Raw genomic sequence first — 16,379 nt, forward strand, 5'->3', positions numbered from 1 at the left:
GTGTCTGACTTCTTGCCAAAGTATTTTTGGGTTTTTTTGGTAAATTATTCTATAATTCCTCAATTTCTAGCATTTTCAATTTTAGAATATCTCTTCTGATTCCTTCAGATTAAATATGCAGACACTTAAACTACAAACATTTTTTGCTACTTGTTAATGTCATGTTTGGTTCTCAATAACTCACAGTAATTGAAAAAGAAAAAACCAAAATATCCACTTGGTATCGAAAATATCTGCACAAACAGAAAACTGTCTCCTGTGTTAGCACAGTTGCTCTCATAACCATTCTGTTTTGCTATCAGTAGTCATGAACAACTTAGCTAATAAGTGTTAAATGATATTATACAATCCATATATTAACTGAAAGCAGATGTACTCAGAGCAAAAATTTCAGATTGATGTGCTAAAATGCATTTCACATATTTTATTGTTCAGTGATGCACATTACACATATAAACATGCAGTCATTCATTAATCTGTATTGTTAAACACCTGTTTGTATTAACTGTAATGCCATTCTGTCACGATACTGGATGAAGTATGTCTTTGAAACTGCCTGTAGGGGAATGAAATTCAAATTTCTTATTTAACAGACCTATTACTGAATTAATCTCTTTTCCAACTATTTAAATACAGAAAGGATTTTCCCATTCTACATGTAACTCATTACACATAGCCCTTGGTTACATTTGCAGGACCTAGTGAATTTGCTGGAGTTTCCACAGTGTTGCTGGCATTTGTTTCTGCTATACTTACTTCCATGGGAAAACTTCAGGTGTTCCTCCTTGCTTCTCTTCCTACACATTCTGGATTGTGAAACAGGATGTGTGATAGAAGAAAAGGTAACTACATAATCTATCACTTCTCTTTCGGGACACGTGGGCTGTTAGATTTTAGAAGAGAGACCCTTCCTTTCACAATAGCCAGTGCTGTCACCAGTCTGCAACTGGACTTTGACAGGATAAACTGCCCAAGAATTTATGGGTGCTGGTGGTATGGTGTCCCGCAGTGGGAACACCACAAGCCAGCAATTTTAAGGCAACATCCAAGATGGATAACGTTGTTGTTATGACATGCACTGTGTTGTGAAGTTGGTGACCCAGAGAACTGTATTTGAAAGTCATGCGTATGAGTTCAGGTTTTCTTTTGCTTACCAATATGACATGAAGTTTACAAGGTTGGTTTTTTTTAACAGTTACTATGTCTTAGTGAAGCAATCAGAATCAAAGTTAGCCTTAAGAGTGCTTAGGTCATAGAGTCCTGCCAGCACACACACAAAGGATATCTTATATATGGTGACAAACTGGCAAATTTCTATTTTTAATAGAAGCATAATATATCCTCTGTGAATTTTATTATAAACATATGTTCTCCAAAACTAATGGTACAGTTAACAAACAGCCTTTAAGAAATAGAAGGAGGCTCTCATTGATTCTGCTCTTCCAGGAAAAGAGGAAGTTATCAATAGTCTCTCCCATTTCTAGAACTGCCCCTAGATGAAAGCTAGACAGCATATAATTTTTGCACTATTAACAGTAAAAAACAGATAGGTCTTTGGTGGAGAACTGACAAAAAGTGACACCTGTAGCACAGATAAGGGTGATTAATTCAGTGACAAACCTGCACTCATTTCCCTGTGCCAAGATACTGTTTTGAGAACAGGAGACAGAAAGCAAACATATACGAATCATATATAGAAAATGAAAAGGCTGTCTCTTCATCTCACAGTTTTCCAGTCAGTTTATAATATCCAGATTTTCATTTCTTCAAAGAAGAGAAAACATTGGCTCACTACCGTTAACAACAAACAGTAAGTCACACAGAGTAGAATATAACATTCATGTCTTATTATTTCATATATAAACCTTTACTTTTAAGTGTTATCTAAAATAACATACATGGTTAGCAGACCAAATAGCCCATATAAACTATGCTGAAAATATCATCTTTATTTACAGGAACCTAATTAAAATGAACTTTAATTGCTTTTGAGATCTGCAACAACTTCCTCTCTCAGACTTGGACTTCAGCCCAGATTAGGCAGAGTTTCAAGGAGGAAGATACCCCTCACGCACATGAAGAAAGCATTGGCCATGCAAAAATGTGGCTCACCTGCTTCTGGAAGAGCTGGGAAGCAACTTGCAGGCTTATCACTCTGTTCAGGTGTGATGTCATGTTACCTATCCCACCCTTAAGACTTTGTATAATTTCATGCAACCTTTGTTCAAGTGAACTCTAAATTTGCTCCTGGTGGTGTTCTGCCAATACACTGTGAAATTTAGCAAAAAACCTCCTCAGCTTAGACATCCTTTCATTGTGTTTGAGCTTCTACATATATACATTCTCATCATCTTCTAGTACTGCTGGTAATCACAACTACAAGAAATAAGTAAAGAGAAAATCAGAAATATATGACATCATTTTATAGGCACTTCTATAACCATGTAATTCACTGCATAGTTAATTTACCGAATTCCAATATCTGCTTTATAGAAAAACAACTGGCTTGTGTTGTATAAAAATGCTACCTTTGAGACCCAAGAAATCCCACACTGCTTTACCAAGCATGAATTAGATTCCAGAAGAATCATGCCTTGCAAACAGAGCATCCAGTATGCACTCAGAAACAGTTCACACAGAGCCCTAGTATTAGCACTATTAGCCCTTGCTGTTTCGTGATTTAATAAAAATACTCTGCTTCAAAAGAAACAGCTAATCAGATAATCACATTATACTGTATCTCATAAGCTTTGAGCAGTCAAGCTCCCAGAAAAATCACTGAATAAGACAACAGGACTACAGCCTTAATGACTACATGTATTTACCACGAAGCATGGCCAACATTCACACTGAGGTTGCAAGATTATTACATGGTTACCTGTGCTCTATAAAACAGATGTCACATTGAACAGATTATAAAATGGTACTGCAGTATTAGATATTATTAGTATGTTATTTTTATTATTATTCATCGTTAACTATGATCAAAACATTAGTACTTCAGTGTAAACACTGCAAAACATATACGTGATCTAACAGATTGAATATTGACAGATACAAACATTTTGGATCTGTTATCTATCCACAAGATCTAGAAATAAGGCATATGGTCAGCAGAATAGGAGAGTTTAAATAAACAGCCTGAGTGCTTTGCTTTCCTCCCACACACCTTAACTCTGTCAGTTATGCTTCTGGATTCCTCATAGCAAATCTCATCTCTTGAGGAGGTCATACCTGAGGAAGGCTGTTAGCTGGCTGAAACATCATTCTTTTAGTTTTTTCACTTTCCTGTGTACAAAGGAAACAGATAGTGAATAGCTAAAGGGCTTGGTCTTTTTAGAAGTCTTGACAGAGTTTTCTGCTAGGAAGATAACTGTGTGGCCTGAGAGGCTTCATTTGTTCTCGATCGCACACTTATACACAGCTGACACTTTATTCCACTCAGAGGATCTTGACACAAAATTGTAGCACTGATCACATATCTGTGATACAATCTTGACAGTTTTCCCACACAGCCCTGTCAAAACCTCCCATCAGTATCTGTAAACAGAATTAGCAGGGTGGCCACTTAGCAAGCAAGTGCTTTTGCTTTTGCAATCTTACAGCATGGCGCCGTTTCCTTTTGGGTTGAAGGCACTCCTGTCCGTACGACGGCCACTGAAAATCCTGGGGTGGCATTTTGCTGTTCTGACTCTCCACTTCTTCAGAATCAGAGTCATCTTGTTGCATCAAAGGAAAATGCCTGTCTGGATAAATCTCCTTCAGTTTGTCCTCAAAGAATTCATCCAGGCATCGTCCAGCCTCAGCAACCTCTGAATCTGGCTGTAAGAGAATCAATAACTATTTAGTGCTACTGCACACAGAAATCATCAAGGATCAAAACCAAATAACTAACCTACCCTTTGTCTCGCCTTATTTCTGTCTGCTACATCTCCATTAGTCTCCTGCACACTTTCTACAGACCATTAGTCCCTCTGCATTTTCAGTGTAAGTAAAAACCAGATGCTGCTATTAAGGAACACGTTTCTGCACCTCTAATAAAAAGAGATGTGCAGTGAACTAGAAAGAACAGCAGTCATCATTGCTTAGGAATTTCTACGCACTTGATTTTTCCTAGCTATTTTGCTGGCTATGACTGGCTTCTCACAGTAAACCCAGCAACATTCCAAAGAGTTGTCCACTAAGATGTCCCTTTTTCTTTTTAGATGCATAAGTATCTCAAGTTCTCAGATTTGACTTCATTTCTGTCATTAAAAAACACCCAACGCAATTTCCAAATAACGAAACTGAATAATACTTCTGTTTATTCCAATCCCATATCTGATTTCCAAAGAACCAGTGTGACAGTTTGAAAAGAGCAATCTTCTGCTTTCTATCCCCCCAGCCATGCACACTAGAAACCTACATAATTGAACTTTGCACAGTTCCAAAACATGAGACGCACGTCAGTCACAAGCTCCTCAGGTGCAGCATAGTGGGATTTGTCCTTCTTCTGCAGCTTTTTTCGTATGGTTGACAAATCCATTGGCCTTTTGATGATCTGATAATAATGCCGAGCCTGCGATAAGAATAAAATGCAAGTGTGTAACATTTTTAATTTATTTATTTGTTTTAATTAATTAATTTCTTCTCCAGTGACTTCTATCGAAGTCTGAACAGAAGTCATTGCAGAGGAATCCTTGCATCAGGGAAGAGGGTTCTAGTTTTTTAATGCCTACACTTGTCTACATTATCTTCCTGAACGCTTTTTGGTTTTATTAAAAACATATTTGCTTGCAAGACTGAACTTGAAAATAGCACACTTCAGTGTTTACACTCAGTATTTACACTCTGCTATTTGCGCTTTGTAAAGTTTATCCCCAGATATAAATGTCATTGTTTAACCATAATCAATAATATATGCAACACTGACAATTAGCTAACATTTCCCCCAAGGAATTACAAAAAGAATGTGCTGAGATACTGGCAGCTGATAATGTGGGAAGCAGTCTGTCAAGAGTGACTAAAAACAAGATACCGTGCACTCTCTTAAAAGTTCAACAAGAGTCTTTTTCAATGGGCATTAGCTACCAGGATATCACACTCCTTAAATCTTTTTTGGTCTAAACCCACTTGTTAGGTAATTTGTTCCATAAGTTCATTGCAAGTTTTATTAGGTGGAATAGGTTTTTTACCATTATTTGGACTATTCCTTCACATAAAACCTTTATTTTTCCCTTCCCCAATCTGTTTCTCACTGGGTTCTATTGTTACAACACTGTGAATCTCTATCTTCCTTGAAACAGACAGTTAATATTGCAAATGTTGAGTACATGGATGAAACAATAGTTTCTACATCTTCCCCTACACAGTCACATTTCTGGTGTTGTCCACAGAGAGGGCAAAGAGCGAGTCCAGGGTTGTTTCTAAAGCAGGCCTCTCTTACAGCAGTACAGCATTTTCCATGTACATGGCAAGTCAATTTTTTTAATCACTGTAGCCTATCACATACCTTTAGTATTCTACCAGCATCTTAAATTGGCACCCAAACCTTGCCACCATTTACCTGCCTCCAACCTGATGCCTTCAAAGCACTTGCAAGAGGAAAACTTCTACCCTGAGCAATACTGTTCAGAAAAAAACCTCATGAATATCTTTCAAGAAGATAAAGGAGACATTTACGAGGTGTGCCAGAGTATCCTTTGGATTTCCTCTGATCCATGCATATGCAGTACTTACCAGGGGACTGACAGGTTCATGGAACGGGAGGCTCATATTACTGCAGAACAGGGAAAGCACCAGCTTTTCACACTTCTGTAGGAGCCAGATTTGAAACACATTTTAATGCAAAAGAAGTGAGTTTCATTCTTGTCCTTAGTTAATCAATCATACTAACAACAACAGAATTCTCATGTAGACTGTGCACTTCTGAGGCAAAATGGCACAGTTCACCCTAATCAGGGGGATGTTTTGCCTCATAGCATTTATATAGCTTTGAAAATAAGGATAGTCAAGAAATGCAGGAAAAGAAACTATGTAAAAAACTTTGTATGCACGTATCTTTTCTGGAAACCCTTGGGAACTAATTGCTATTACTGTTTCCTTTCTGCACTTCAGATCTATTTCTTGGCTCTTGACTGAAAGAACAGCAGCAACGGTTTGGAAACAGTTAAATGGGAAACGTTTCACACTGTTCATATCCATTCATACAAATAGATGCAAGTTATGTAGTTGCTAGTACTGTATGAAAATTGTTTTGTCTAATCATTGTTAACTTGTAAAATACTTATAACAGTCTTTGGCTTTTTCACTAGTGCAAAAGGGATGCACTACAAAAACATCATAAACCATATTTGCTCACCAACAATGGAATTTTTATTCATCTCAATTCTCTAAATGAAATTCCACTACTCAAGATCCAGATCCCAAAAATTTCTGTCCAGCTGTATCAAATCCAGTAAAAAAGGGCATCACACCAGTGTAAAAAAGTTATGTCCAGCTCTGCATGGACAGAGTAGCTCAGGTCTGGAAACAGCATGGATGAATTGAGCAATGCTTGGCTGTGCTCATAGGTCTTGCCAAGGGGCCCCAGTGCTCTGAGAATCATTGCTGTTGTCTTTATGATTGGTGCCCAGATTAGACCAGTGCCTTAAATTAGGCTCCATTTGCACAGGGCCAGCTCAACATCTGCACTCAGCTGTTTGGACTCAGCCTCTCTGTCCAGCCGTCAACAATACACGCAGGATTTCCACCTGTTTGGAAACTTGTGCCTTCCAAGCACCAAGTGGACTTTAAGAAAAGGCACTTTTTTCATTTTGGTAGAGGAAACTGGTAATGGGTATGTAAAGGGATAAGCTTTCATCTAGGCTGAATCAACAGCCTAAACATCACGTTCAGGGGAACTAATAGTACACATGAAGACTGTATGATGATTTTGTTCCAAATGAAAGTCAAAAAGGGTCTACATCACAAAAATGTCATTTCACTGGCCCAAGTAGATGTCTCTTGTCTGAGAAGTGCCAAGTCTTAAAGCAAAAAGATTCAGTGTCAGAAAGCCAGGAACAAATTGACTCAGGGAAATTGCTCTGCTGCTGAGTGTGACTTCTCTGTTCAAAGTAGAAAAGAATTCAAGATTTGCCTGTTTCATCTTTCTGTAACATGACATTCATTTTAAAATTGAACAGCAATGCCTAGAAAGAAGAGAATGATATAAATGAATAGTAAAACCACTTTTGTTCTATTTACTACTGTCTGTAACATTTGAGTAGCAACCAAGTCAAAACCGTCATCTTTCCAAAGAAAAGGCAAAGCCTCATGCTGAGATCACATGGCCTTTTCTAAATAGTACAATATACAGTTATTCCCACCTTCTGGTCACAGTCATCAAGGCCATATTGTACATTATAGCTGTGGCTGTAGCGTGTGTTTTCACAGTCATATTCTACCTCAGGCTTCACTGGATTACGGCAAAGGGTGCACACCCACTCTCCTCTGCAAAACAATAAACCAAACACATGCTGATTTTTTTCCACAACCTTGTCAAATAACAAATCTCATAAATCACTGCATTTGGAAGGTCTCATTCTTAACTAGTATTACAATAGCAGGCAATCTGAAGCCCATTGTACTAGATGTTCTTCAATGGATTTGAATCCAATTACAAGTGCAGCAATTTCAGGTTCTATTCATGACACTTTTTCTGTCACAAAGGAAAAGAAAAAAGACAAAATTTTAACTGTTTGAAATCATGTACCAGCAGCGTATGCAGCTGCATTGATTCAAGTGTTGCTTTTAAAAAAACATTAGGGTAAAACAGGCAATAGTTAGGTCATAAGACAAACACAGATCCATTTGATAATTGATGTATTTATCTAAGAAGTCAACATTATCAGAAAAGGTCATAATGTGCGCTAGTACATAGGTTCCCAAACCAAATAGACATAATTCTGCAAGGGCATGTGTGTCCTTTCTAGTAGATCTATTTTCAAAAATCTCTTGAAGAATTTCATGAAGGCAGTGACACAAATTCTGCAACATCAGGGTCTGAATAACTACAGATGAAGATCTATTAAAGAACTGTGAACATATAATTTTAGTTAAGGGAATTAATTTGTTTCATTAGAATTTGGGTTTGCATAGGAAGTTTATTTTAAACACGAAAACTTCGTTTTCACTTTGTTTTGAAACTAGAGGAGTTGAAAATTCCTAGTTTTTTGAACAGAATGAACAAACCACAATCTCCAAACTAGTATCTTGCAACATATTTTTCTCAGCTGAGACAGTTATTTGGGCTTGGCATAAATGAAGTAGCAGCCTTTGGTCCCACTTAATAAAGATTTATAAGAGAATTCAGAATTGTACACCAACAGTAACGCACTACCTTTTAAAGTCTGGAGTTTGGTATGTGGACGTATATCTATTTCTGGCTCATTGCACACAATTAATCTGTGACAATTCGCTAGACAACATATCTTAGGGAAACCAATGTCCTAAACGTTTCTAACATAAGCCCTGATAATCCTAAATTTCCCATAAAATTGGTTAGAAAACTGAATAGAAATTCACTGGTTGCCTTTTTCTGGGGCTAGTCTCTGTTTTCGGAGAGAAGAGCTGATGTCTACACTTCAGATGTTACATGAGAATTAGGATTTTATTTTTCTCCAGTGAGTCACATGAAAGTCTCAGGTCTGCAACCTCCTTTGTTGTACTGGCCAGTTAACTGCAGAAAGGGCACACATGGCTGGAAACAATTCTTGTTCATAATTCATCTAGTTCCTAGTGTGTAAGACAATTCTTCCCTTTGCAAGAAAAGCATCAAAAAGGACAAGTGAGAGATGCAGTACAAGGCTGACACATACATCCCTGAGGATATATTTTGCCCCAAGGCAGTGAGTAGGAACAGCACATTAGTGAAATGTCATACATACACTGGAAAGCTGAGCAGGGCTGGAACATGGCAGGAGAGATGGAAGACCTTGGGGCAGTGATCGCAGCACAACAGTTCTCCTCCATTAAGACACACAGCACAGAAATCCTCATTTTCAATTGGGCTAACTTCCTGAGTAACTGGAGATTTTTTCATGCTGGAGATGCCATTGCTGAGCTTCTGATCAACAGACAGAGCATCTACAGGGGGAGATGGTGTCTGTCCTGCAGCCTGGGATATGAGAAATTTCCTGTCCTCTGAGTTTTCCTCTTTGGACTGCAGTCCTTCAGGTGGACTATCTTTATTTATCTTGAAGGAAGAAAAATCTGGGATCACACAATCATCATTTTCATGTATCAGCATACAACAGCAGTGGTTATCTGCAGACAAAGTGATTTCTCTGCAGTGAACTCTACTGGAGAGGGCACTGGGGTTCAGCAGGCCCATGCTCAGCTCGGGATCTGCTGCTGGCTGGCCAGGTCACTTTGGTCAAGTCATTTCCTCCACATACCAAGGTGTAATAGCACTATAAGAGCTGCACAGGTTCCATACCAAGGGTGATAGAAACAGAATACTCTACAATGGTATTTGCAAATTTTACAGTAAACAGCTCAAAAACTCCCACAAAAAGCCACAAATCCCCCAACCAAACAACAAACAAACAAACAAGAAAAACCCACCAAAAACAAAACAACAAAAACAGTATAGGTTTTTGTTCCCACCAGAAATTCCTCTTTCCTCTCCTCTGTGGAGAGAAGCTTATGTTCAAGACTCCAAAGAAGCAACTGAATACAAGACTTTTAAAAATCTATTACACTGTGATTTCTGGGATTGGTTCCTATAACTCAAATATACATTCAAGTCAGTTTTAAGCTATTTGTCCTATATTTGTAACCAGACAGGTAAGCCAAGCTGCTTGCTAGAGTATAAAAACACTACAGCTACCCAATCCCAGAGACAGACTTCTCAGAAATGGAAGTATCAGGGAGCTACACAGCAAACTAAAAGCAGCATTGCCTATTACCTCAACCCATCACAGAAGTATCCCAAGATGAAACAAATCAACAAACTTGTTTACTGTATAATAACTCTCAGAACTGTGGGTACAAACCAGTAGAATACAGGGGAGAAGGCAAGTCAAACCTCCAGGCAATTCTACTCACCTTTATAGACATACTTGAAGACCGTGTCCCACATTCAATTACGAGGAGGAAATTGCCCTCCTGCTCATTGTCCTGTGGCTGGAGCTTAAACACCGGCAGCTCCCCCACTTCGGATGCGCATATTTTCAGGCGTTCCAGTCGCACAAAGGGAATCTTCTGCTCCTTCGGGCCAGCTCTGTAGTCAAAAGGACACATGGCTGAATTCGGCTACATTCCACAAAATTCTGCCCACTCAGTTTCAATACTTTTCACGTGCTATTATTTGTGCTCCTTTCCCTTTGCAGCTGTGACTCTGCTGGCTAAATGCTGAAAATCTGGACACTTTTTAACAAGCCAATTCTTTAAGAAATGTGAATTCGATCACTTCAATCATATGTGTAAATGCACTACTAACTTCTGTGCTAAACTTTTGCCCTGTTCCTTATATTTTTGTTTTAATTATCCCAATTTATGCCATATTTGATACTTTTAAGTGTGATTGGCTTCAAGTAGGAACACAGCATATCATCAACTTTACTCGAACATATTATCACAGCAGTAGCTGAAAACAAAATCTTATAAAATTATTGAGACAGTATTAGTCCTGTTCCCATCATATCTTTTAGTTTTAATTTAGGCTTAACAGGTTTTAATTATCCAAGTGAGATAAGTTTGCAAGTATTTATTCATTCTGGAAAATTACTCAGAATAACAGAAATACATGAATTCACCACTTCTTTTTAATTGTTGTTTTCAAGTTTAAGAGAGCAATTTACAACTTTCAGAACTATTATCTATAAGGAATCTAGTATTCTTTTTAAGTTCTCCATTATCATTAAGTATGACAAATTTTCAAAATACATGCATAAAATTTCACGGCCAGTGATTTCGTATAAAAAAAAGACTCCTCTACCTGACATTCTGATTGCTTTTCATATCCATTTCAAAATGTTCCTTTTCACAGTCATTGGAATCTGGAACAGAAGATAAGAAAACGAATAAAATATTTATAATATCACAGGCAGATTAGGGTAGAAAGTACTTCAATATTCATGTACTTCTGTCTGGTGTTTAATATGATATCATAAGTGAATTATGGAATTGTTTCATCTATATGTATAGAAAATGTGTATGCTATTTTCTCTTCTGATACAGAGCTTTTGTCTTTCTTTTTTGCTTTTAACCACAGCTTCTGTATGAAATACGAGGAGCCTTTACAAAATATTTTGTCGCAATGGTTTCATTCCCAGGGAATTATATATGTACACAGCCATGTCACATTCATCCATATACATGGAACAACATAAGTAATCCTCTTTGCTGTACAGCCTGCACTTGAGAAAAACAGACCTACTGAGGTCTGAACCCCGGAGGCTCAGGAAGTCTCTGTAGTCTACAGCCCCATGCTAAGAAGCTTCTGGCTAATTCTTGAAAACAGGAAGAAAATTGTGTCTCCCATCTGCCACCGAGGGACAAAAGTTACACTATAATTCCTTTCTATCCAACGTCTGTAACTATAAACACATGAGCTCAAAACTATCTGTTATATAAGCATACAAGTAGCTGTAGCTCTTGACTAATACCAGACACAAGAGTAATAAAACAACTTCAGGGAGATGGGACAGCATAGAGATGAACACCCCAGTGGATGTCCTCATAGACCAGTCCACTGACAAATGTCATAGCAATTCCTTCCTTTGCTAGGAATTGGTTTGACATAGCCAATACTGACAGGAAACAAACCTAATATCATGGTTATCTGGAGACAAGTGAGGGCCAGGAAAACATGCCTTTTAAAAGAAAATCTAGCTTGGGTCAACTGTACCTAACCCACGGCTTGAATGCAATGTGCCTGTAAGGATAGTCTGTTATTTCCAGCCACAGGAAACACAATACAAGACTGACAAGGAAAGGTGCATTTTACAATCACACCTAAGGCATTATTCACTTGTGATTGTTGCTCAGGTGAAAGACAGACAGAATTACTAAAGAGTGACTGCACACTGAGGCAGGGTCAGCTCTTGTTGCACATTGTGAAACCAGAAGATGTTCCACTGGTTCTGGATTGCTATATTAACTAACATTTCCATCAGCAACTTGGCCCATAAAATAATAGTACTTATAAAATTTGTGGAAAACGCCAAACTAAAGGGGTTGCAAACACTGTTAAAAATAGACCTTAATACATCAGAGAAAGAAAATCTCCCAAATCAATAAGACTGAATTAACTGTATTATGCCTGTAAAGGATCAGATTAATGTAACCGCAAAGGAAAATAACTGACTAGGGAACTGCTCTGTAGAAGGAAGTTAACGTGGACTTCTCACCACAAGCAAGTCAACCCTCTAATGCTGCTAGCTGCAAAAGAGAGGAATGCCATCTTGCAGCTTATTACCAGCAGCAAGGAATGTAAAAAAAAGAAGCTGATACTCTGGCTCTGCATGGCACCCCAGAGGCCTCAGCTGCAGCACTGCGTTTGGCTGTGGGCAGCACTCCTTAATTGCAGAGAACCCAAAATAGCACAGCAGGAATGATGTGGTTTTGAAAAATCAAACTCCTGACCCATGAGGAGAGATTGAAACCATCAGAATTGTTTAGTCTAGGAAAGAGAAGGGGAGGGGAGGGTGTTTATGCAAGCTATGATAAGAAGTGGCTGTAAGAGGGAAAATGATGAAATTATGTACAATTTTCACCACATCTCTTGTGGCTAGGATAAGAAGTATTTTGTTTTAAATTAGGTTGAAATGTTTAGGTTAGGTTTGATATCAGAAAAGGATGAGTCATTGGAGATATATACCAGAAGGAATGGGGTTTGGCAGCACAGCACCACTGAAGCCAGAAAGTCCTACCGAGAGCCACCAGCAGAGATAACCTTGCCTTTGCAACAGAATTCATCTCTCCCACTGCATATGGTGACTGTATCTCCTCAGGTCTCTCCTCAGTGCACACCATTAAACAGGCACAGCAGGATGGGAACTGCTCCCTCCTGATCCTTCCTTGTGAAGAGGGAGCAGCACTGAACTCAACACGCTAGGCTTTCCATCCTATTGCACAACAGGGCCTGTGCTTTGTACAGAGCAAATCTGTAGCATCTGTTATAGACAGTGAGATTCAGTACGCTGGGGCTGCTTTCAGGGTGTAGTATCACACGACCCAGACCAGATATTAGAAAGCTGCTCCTCTTGGAGACACTTCAGCCTGACCGAGACACAGCTTTTTGGGGGTGTACGTGATTCTTACACAAATAACTGTGGCATAATTGTAACAATTTGGCAGAGGACATAGAAGAGAAGACAAATACATTTCCTTGGCTCACTGAGCTAGGCCTCCTTTGTACTAATTAGTGTTCTCTGAATAAAAGTATAGCACTGAGATAGAAATATTAATTCATCTTTTATAGAGAAAAGCAGCCAAATGTTGGCATAAGTCACGGGATAACAGCTTGATCCTGCAATCCCTTGCTTGCATGAGTAGTTCCATTGACTTTCAGAGTTTGCAGGAATGAGGCTTTACAGTGTAGCACAATGATGTTGGCAATTTGCCCATGAAAAGAGTTAAGTAAAGCCTAATTCTCCATTAAGGCTGAAGAAATAGGTCTTGGCTGAAGGGAATGTTCCACAACAGAGAGAGCCAAGCAAAAGCACACACCGTGCAATATATTAACAAAAATTTGGTATGCTACTGATGTGAAGGTCTTAGCAGAAGGCACGTTACATTTGGGAAGTAATTTTTTTTTTTAATTGAATTTGGACCCTTCAAACCAGCTCTTCAATAGTCATAACTGCAGGTCTCATTAACAGGAGTGCTTCTAAGAGAACTAATACTCCAGGTACTTCACACAGACACACTCGTTTCTGTTTTACAGATGAAGGATGTTACAAATTCAAAGCATATCATTTCCGTGTTTTTTTCCTCCATAGATGAGATCAAACACACTTTTCCATTGGATTAAGTACTCTGATAAAATTTGAAGCTTGCTAGAAAGAACATTTGCATGTAAGTACACTAATAAGCATACTGCTTTGCAATGCTTGCAATGCACAGTGCTAAGAAAGAAAGACCAAAAAAAACCTAAATGAAATAATTAAAAGCCTTGTACCTTCTTCGCTTCTAAGTTGTCTCATTCTGGCATTCACAGGCAGGAAAACAGTGTTGCTGAGCAGCTCAGAAGGAGAAGTGCAATGTTGAGATTTTTTGATTGAAAGATTAATAGGTTCTTCCATCACTTTTTGCATAGAAAGAGTTAATTCATTAACTACATCTTGCCCAGCAGTAGCCAAGCTGTTTTCTAGAAGACAGTCTACAGTACTGAAGTCTTCATTTTCCAGCTTCGGGAGGTGGGGGGGTGAGGGTTAGAAAAAAATACCACATTTTATTATTAGTTTTCTTTCTTTCCATTTTAAGAAAATAATTTTTAATCAGTCTTCAAAAACTAGATAAGGAAAACTTTACTTACTGAAAAAGCTATCTTTGACTGACTGACTAACAGTAACATGTGCTGTAAATGAAAGTGGATTCCCTCTCAGTAGAGGAGTTCGAGCCATTCCTACCTTGCATTTGGTGCTGCCCTGCAGTGCATCAACTGGGGTGAAGCCAGCAGGATTCCCAGGGCTCAGGTCACTTGGAGCCCTGCCCAGTGCCAGGCTGTAGCTGGGCACTGGTTCTGGTGGAGCATCACAGTCACAAAGGGCATTTAGGGACGGGTCAAGTGTTACAGCAGCTGCACCTTTCACCTGTGGATCAGCCGAGCTAGAAAGCCTTGTTGGAGGTAATTCCATTTCCAAACCGTTTGAAAAGCCCACGATGCTTAAGGATGCTGAATGCTGGGAAAAGCAAATAGGAAAAAAAACCCAATATATTAATAAACCGTTCAGCACCAAAATGCTACTTTGCTGTCTATAATAGATGAGATACTCTGTTTCAGCTAGACATAATCAAACAGTTAAGTAAGAGGGCTGTAAGAAGCTGTCATAATCCCATACTATTCCCAAAAGTTTTAGATTTTCCACCATTGAAACTGAAAACTGGAAAAGGCGATAAACTAGGTTACCCTTCTGTGATTTACGAAGAGTGTCTTCCTTAGCTCATCCAAGGGATCCTGATTTTTAATTCCTACAATGACTGGGAAATCTAAGCATGTAGAATTCCATACCAAATAGAACCTTGATACAAACACTATTACCTTCCATTAAGTTATTCTGGAAGAAATAAGATTCAAAACAGAAATTTTATCATTTTATAAAATAACATTAAATCACTTTATTCAGAAAGAAGATTCAGAATAAATAAGCTCCAAATATGATATAAGTGGATGAAGCAATTGTTTCTTTTCATGATGCTGAAAACTTTATGCTACTTAGTGAGTCTGTCCCACTAAAACCAAAGGCATTTTCTCTTTAAATATTACAGTGTAAATCCAGAAACACTCCACCTGTACTAATGAGGAAAGGATGCACATGTCTAGTTTTCAAAGAAAGGGAATATTTACCAAAGTCTCAATATGCATTTTCTACTGCCTCATGATTTGTCGCTATCAAATCCACAGAGATAGTGTTATGCAAACCAAAGCAAATCCACCCATCTAGGTGACTTCCTTAAGCTGTCTTACATCCTGGAATGTGTGACTATTGAAAACAAGACTCTTGCAGCATCCATAGACAGTAAACATAAGCATTCTTAAGTATGCAGATCTGTGTCATTTGAATATGCAATTTTTCCTTTATTTTATCATAGTTCATTGCTGTTTCACCCTTGATAATTGACTGAATATGTCCTTTTCATGTGACTGCAATACAGTAAGTAGCATTCATTGTAATATAAATCAAGGCAATAGAAATGTGTTGATTGCATCTGAATTAGAGTTTAAATTCATTGTTGCACTTATTTTTCTGCTAGAGGCCTGCAACTTAGAAGTGAATCTGAGACAGGACCCATTTCCTAGATTTGATTAGTATTTTTCTCAAGTTATACACCATTTTGGATTTGATACCTTTGTCCATCTTACCCCACAGTGGTGAAGACAGCAGACTAGACTGAGCTGTCAGTTGTGCCTGTGTAAACTCTACATAATGTCAAAGTCAGTCTCTCAATTCCTCTGCTTGCAATGCACATCAACTATGTGCTAAGAGGACACTGCCCACAGACACTAATTTCCACCTAAGGATGTAGTTTAGTCTCTTTTTTGTCAATTTGCAGTAGATGCCACAGTGGGAGCTTTGCCTGAACAGTAACCACTTAATTCAATGAGACAAAATAGCCTGCAGTTGAGACAAAAAAAGAGGTTAGCTCTTCTGCAGGGCTAGGGAAGGTTTGTGCCATTCTACCACACAGTG

At 38.5% G+C, this 16,379-nt stretch overlaps 1 protein-coding gene across 1 annotated transcript in view; it reads right to left on the minus strand.

Moving 5' to 3' along the window:
• Window positions 1–303: 303 nt before the first annotated feature.
• TRIM66 (tripartite motif containing 66) overlaps window positions 304–16,379 on the minus strand; it is a 51,296-nt gene continuing 35,220 nt past the window's right edge. The window contains exons 11-19 of the mRNA XM_051803936.1: window positions 14,598–14,870; window positions 14,147–14,375; window positions 10,961–11,021; window positions 10,069–10,243; window positions 8,907–9,214; window positions 7,347–7,470; window positions 5,719–5,793; window positions 4,406–4,558; window positions 304–3,822 (exon numbers count right to left, since the gene is read on the minus strand). Coding sequence (XP_051659896.1) covers window positions 3,553–3,822; window positions 4,406–4,558; window positions 5,719–5,793; window positions 7,347–7,470; window positions 8,907–9,214; window positions 10,069–10,243; window positions 10,961–11,021; window positions 14,147–14,375; window positions 14,598–14,870 — 1,668 coding nt within the window. The 3' untranslated portion in view covers window positions 304–3,552. The remainder of the gene's footprint in view (window positions 3,823–4,405; window positions 4,559–5,718; window positions 5,794–7,346; window positions 7,471–8,906; window positions 9,215–10,068; window positions 10,244–10,960; window positions 11,022–14,146; window positions 14,376–14,597; window positions 14,871–16,379) is intronic.

This window comes from Manacus candei, unplaced genomic scaffold (assembly GCF_025592945.1).
Source record: "Manacus candei isolate 608988 ecotype Guabito, Panama unplaced genomic scaffold, ASM2559294v1 h1tg000060l, whole genome shotgun sequence".
Classification (NCBI taxonomy): Eukaryota; Metazoa; Chordata; class Aves; order Passeriformes; family Pipridae; genus Manacus; species Manacus candei.